At 47.5% G+C, this 5,407-nt stretch overlaps 2 protein-coding genes across 2 annotated transcripts in view; one reads left to right on the forward strand and one right to left on the reverse strand.

Annotated features, from left to right (window-relative positions):
- The window catches only part of Klhl15 (kelch-like family member 15), a 61,313-nt gene extending 58,162 nt beyond the window's left edge, over window positions 1-3,151 (reverse strand). Inside the window, exon 1 of the mRNA XM_013506294.1 lies at window positions 2,436-3,151. The gene's annotated coding sequence lies outside the window, so the exon portion shown is untranslated. The remainder of the gene's footprint in view (window positions 1-2,435) is intronic.
- The window catches only part of Eif2s3 (eukaryotic translation initiation factor 2, subunit 3 gamma, 52kDa), a 20,776-nt gene continuing 16,276 nt past the window's right edge, over window positions 908-5,407 (forward strand). Inside the window, exons 1-4 of the mRNA XM_005407839.2 lie at window positions 908-1,015; window positions 1,533-1,596; window positions 4,241-4,368; window positions 4,460-4,581. Of these exons, the coding sequence (XP_005407896.1) occupies window positions 947-1,015; window positions 1,533-1,596; window positions 4,241-4,368; window positions 4,460-4,581 (383 nt within the window). The 5' untranslated portion in view covers window positions 908-946. The remainder of the gene's footprint in view (window positions 1,016-1,532; window positions 1,597-4,240; window positions 4,369-4,459; window positions 4,582-5,407) is intronic.

Raw genomic sequence — 5,407 nt, forward strand, 5'->3', positions numbered from 1 at the left:
ACTCTGGAGGCTGAGGCAGGAGGGTTGCCATGAGTTCCAGGCCAGCCTGGGCTACACAGTGAATTCAAGGCCTGCTTGAACTACATAGTGAGACCCTGTCTCAACAAAAAGTATAAAAAATTATTTTTTCACCCCATTCCCTCCAATAGTGATCTCCTAAGATGATCTTTCCATTGAAGAAGTGAGTTTTCTTGGATCTCGCCTAAGGACAAAACAAACCGAAGAACAAAAAAAAAGAACTCTGGACACTCACGACACCTAGCTTCCACCTGTTGCAAAACATTCTAAACACACTCATTACAAGGGCCCATGGCCCTTTAGGCAGCCCCGTACCGCGGAGCCATTCGCTAAATTGCCACGCGAGGGCGCCCTCCCCCACGCCCGCCGGCGACCGTGCGGCGACACGAGCGCGCCCAACTCATCCGGAGGCTTCCTCCCGGCCCGGAGTCCAGCGCAGGCCAAAGAGGGCCCCAAGCCGACCTCGACTTGTTAAATTATTGAAATCGGAAATAAATTAATTAATATGGGATATCCCCTCTTTCTACTTTTACACCCTAAGAGCCCTAGATTCCGAGAAACTCCTTGGGCCACCCCCCAGGAAATGGAAGTGGTTTCTCCCTTGCCAGGCGCGTGTCGCGCGGCCTTACCCACCTCGCATGGGGCCTTTTACGGGGCTGCCCTCAGCGTTGCCTGCTCAAGTATCTAACAAATCTGTAACAGAGACATCCCGAATGTTCGCACGGTGTTTTTAAATAAGCCTGCACAGAGTCTCTGAACAACTCCAAGCAAGGAGAACTCCGGACAGTGCGGCCGCGGCTGCACCCGTCATCCCTTTTTTCAGGCCCGGGCTCTGGTCGGCCTCCCCGCCCCCACCTTCCGCCCGGTCCACGGGGGCCTTTGTCCCGTCAGGCGGCGGCCTCAGTGACTTCCTTCCTCTCCGGACAAGATGGCGGGGGGCGAGGCTGGCGTGACTCTGGGGCAGCCGCACCTTTCTCGCCAGGATCTTGCCACTTTGGTAAGGTTTCGCGCCGAGAGGCTGCAGGGAGCTCTGGAGTAGGGACGGCCGAGCCTCCGGGACGGCGTCGGGCCCGGGCAGTGGCGCGGTGCCGGGAGCATGGCGGGGAGGGAGCCGGGCGCCGAAGCCGCCTGTCCTTACGCCACGGCGCTGGCCGGGCGTGCGGGTGCTCGCGCGGCTCCGGGGCGCCTGGGATTCGGCCAGGCCTAGCTGTTAGAGCCAGCGAGGTCTCCGCCCGTGCGGGTCTGGGCTCAGGGTGTCCCCGCTGCCTTCCGCGCGGGACAGCGGGGGCGCAGCGGGGCTCCGGGGCTGGGCGCCTCCCCTCCGCGGCCGGGGGGCGGCCGGGGGGCTTCTCGGCCCGCACTGCCGGCGGAGCCCCCAACCGCCCGCGGGGAAGCTGCTTCCCACGAGGGGAGCTGTACCGGCGGCCGCGGCCGGCGCACAGCAAACGCGGCTCGAGGGAAAAGTTCGGCTTTGCCTGTGTACAACGTTTCAAAGTAAATATATTTTGCTGCAGGATGTTACCAAGTTGACGCCACTTTCGCATGAGGTTATCAGCAGACAGGCCACAATCAATATAGGTAAGGTACAAGGAACGTGGAGACCCGGTTTCTAAGTACTCTCCTTTTGCGTAATAATTGAGGATTTAAATTTTCAAGAATAGATGTTGAAGCTCACCGCACACCTGTAGTCCCAGCTCCTAGGGAGCCTGGGGCAGGAGGGTCCTTGGAACCCAAGAGTTTGAGGGCACCCTGGACATCACAGTAAGACTGTGTGCCCAGAAAATAACAAAGATAACAACAAAAGCAGAACTTTGTTTATGAGCCCTCGGCATCAAACCATCTAGTAGATTTTTTTTTTTTTTTTTTTGTGGCGCTGTTTGATTACTTTTCTCGGGCTGGGGATTTAGCTCAGCGGCAAAAGCGCCTGCCTGGCAAGCGCAAGGTCGGGAGTTCAGTTCCCGGTACCGGAGAAAAAACCTAAAAAAAAAAGGGCTGGGGATTTAGCTCAGCGGCAAAAGCGCCTGCCTGGCAAGCGCAAGGTCGTGAGTTCGGTTCCCGGTACCGGAGAAAAAACCTAAAAAAAAAAGGGCTGGGGATTTAGCTCAGCGGCAAAAGCGCCTGCCTGGCAAGCGCAAGGTCGTGAGTTCGGTTCCCGGTACCGGAGAAAAACAAAAAAAAAAAAAAAGATCTTTCAACTTTTCTCCCATTGCTGACACATAAAACCCAACGCCCTACCGGGCATGGGGGCGCACACCTATAATCCCAGCACTCGGGAGGCTGAGGCAGGAGCATCATTGCGAGTTCTAGGCCAGCCTGAACTGCATAGCCAGACCCTCTCTCAAAAATACTAACTAACTAACTAACTCACTAAATACCCAACGCCCTAAATTAAGGAAGGAAGGGTTTCTTTAGCTTACAGTTTGCAGAGGTTTCAGTCTGTAACCGGCGGCTCCTAGGCAGGGTTATATGGCTCAAGTGCAGCACTTCACGGGCAGAAGACAGCAAAAGCAGCAAGAGCACAAGGCGGGGAAACAAGCCTGTTTTCCTCCCTTGTACTGCAAGCGGGCTACCCCCATGCAGGGGCGCCTAGCACTCACGTCATCTCCGTGCCCAGGTCCTCCTACCTAGGCTCAGGATGATACAAAGTAAGGACCCGGCTGTTCAGTCACATAGTTAACCTTCAAAACTCAAATTAACACAATGCACAACATCCCGGAACAGGAAGGGCATGTTCTTTTCCCCCCAGGATGTAAGCAAGCCTCCGGACTCAAGTTGGTACAATGTATCAACCATAACAGGCAGGGTGAAAGAAAGCGCTGCTGTGTACAGCTTACAGGAGAAGAAAAGATACAGACACATGGAACATTTAATAGCATAAAGCAGTATGTAATCCTGTGGCAGAAGTTGAAGGAAGTGCTGAAAATGTAGCTCTACTTGTCACACAGGATTACTGAAAGGGCAGTTTATAAAAATTTTATTTAATGTAGAAGCTATGATTAAGGTTTTTTTTCTTCCTTAATTGGCACCTAGAACATTAGAGGAGAGGTTATGTTGAGTGTAAATTTTAGGCATTTTGAGTCTACAAATAGTTCAGTAAAAGTTAGATAAAAATAAAATTCACCCAGGCGCAATGGTGCACGTTTATAATCCCAGCTACTTGGGAGCTAAGGCAGGTTGTAAGTTTGAGTCCAGCCTGGGCAACATAATGAGATGTTTCAAAAAAAAAAATCCTCTACCATGAGGATGTGAAAATGCTATAAATTATGTGCCGTGCTAGATAGCATTACTATAAGTAAACGGGTTGTTTTACTGTTTTCAAGAATTCCTTTTTGTTGTGTCAGGGCTTCTCATACCTTTTTTTTGAGACAGGGTCTCTGCAGTTCAGGCTAAGCCTTGAACTCTCGGTGATCCTCCTTGCTCAGCCACCCAAGTGCTGGGATTACAGGTGTGGACTACCATGCCCAGCTTTTTCATACCTCTTTTGTTTCTTTTTCATTTTGAGAGGAGGTTTCACTATGCAGTTTATGCTGCCCTTAAACTCACTTTTGTAGCTCAAGCTGCCTCCTTACTTTAGTCTGTATATTACAATGTTTCTTTTCTTTGTTTTTTTCCTTGTACTGGAGATGGCAAGGGGGCGAAGGAGGTATTTGCATGTGCTCAGCAAGCAATCCACCACTGAGCTACAGCCTCAGCCCTTTTTATTTTTGAGAGAAGATCTTGCTAAATTGTCCAGGTAGGACTGGAACTTTCCATCTTCCTTCCTCAGCCTCCCAGAAGGCTGGGATTACAAGTGCCCATCATCACACCCATATGCTTAATATGGTTTTTAAATATAAGATTGTTAATTACATGGAAAGTTCTATTCTGTATCAAAACAAATTTTTAGTGGGAAAGGATATATAGGAGGAAAAATTCAAGTCACTGTTGGTTTTATATTGATATTTACAGTGAGTTATGCCTTTGAGTTTTCTACTCTTAACAGTATTTGGAGCCGGGCGTGGTAGCGCACACTGTAATCCCAGCACTCAGGAGGCTGAGGCAGGAGAATCGTTGCGAGTTCGAGACCAGCCTGGGCCACAAAGTGAGCTCAAGGCCAGTCTGAACTGCATAGCGAGACCCTTTTTTTAAAAAAAAAAAAGAAACAAAAAAAAAACCAGTATCTGAAAAAATATTTGGTGTAATCGAATTCATGTGAGTTGATTTTTTTGTACGTTGTCTATAGGTACCATCGGTCATGTAGCTCATGGGAAATCCACAGTTGTAAAAGCCATTTCTGGAGTTCACACTGTGAGGTTCAAAAATGAACTAGAAAGAAACATTACAATCAAGCTTGGATATGCTAATGCTAAGGTAAGCTGTGTTCTGTGAAACCAGAAATTATTTAACTTTCACTATTGTGCAGGTAACAAATCCCTATCTTATTTGTCATTGAAACTTTTAGATTTATAAACTTGATGACCCAAGTTGTCCTCGACCAGAATGCTATAGGTCATGTGGAAGTGGTACACCTGATGAGTTTCCTACAGACATTCCAGGGACCAAAGGGAACTTCAAATTAGTCAGGTGACTTCTTCTGTACAAACTTTTTATTTTATTACCTTGTGCTTTTTCAAGTATTGAATTGAGATATTAAGGAACAAATGTAATTACTGAATACTTTTCATTTTATGTTATCTATAGTGTTGGTAATTGAAAGGACATATATTTAGGATTTAGTTAAAGACAGTTTTGCAAACTACAAGTATTGTGTAAACAATGGGAGAGAAACCCAACTTACTGGACTTTAAAGGTTCTTTTTTTAGCTTCCTAAATTTCTTTTAAGTATTGTTCTTTCTGTTCATTCGGTGGGAGAGGAACAAAGCCATTCTTAAATACTTCCCTGAAACATGGATTTGTTCCCTCTCTATTTTCTGAGTATGATTAGATATCTTGGTTCTTTGTCAGAGGATACTAACTTTGGTCTAGTGTTACTTTGGGGGTTAACAGATGCCCTGCAAGGAAATTTAGATCAGTGGCAGGGCTGGGACTAGTGAGAGGTAAGTGAAGGCATCATTTTGGGCTCAAAATGTAGGGATAGCGGGCATGGTGGTGTGCACCTGTAGTCCCAGCACTCAGGAGGCTGAGACAGGAGGTTTGCTGTGAGTTTGAGGCCAGCTTGGGCTACATAGTGAGTTCAGGCACAGCCTCAACTACATAGGAAGACCCTGCCCTCTCCCCCACCAAATATAAAGGTAGATGTAAGCCACAAGTCTCAGTAATCAGGACAGATAAAGTTTTAAAAATTAATGCAAAAAATTGTGAGGAAAAGAATGTTAGAATTTTAAATAATGGAAGATGCCGCATTGCAGATGTCTTTCTCTTATTTCAATACTTTTTTTTTTTTTTTTTT

Source organism: Chinchilla lanigera, unplaced genomic scaffold, assembly GCF_000276665.1.
Source record: "Chinchilla lanigera isolate Chin_1 unplaced genomic scaffold, ChiLan1.0 scaffold00108, whole genome shotgun sequence".
Lineage (NCBI taxonomy): Eukaryota > Metazoa > Chordata > Mammalia > Rodentia > Chinchillidae > Chinchilla > Chinchilla lanigera.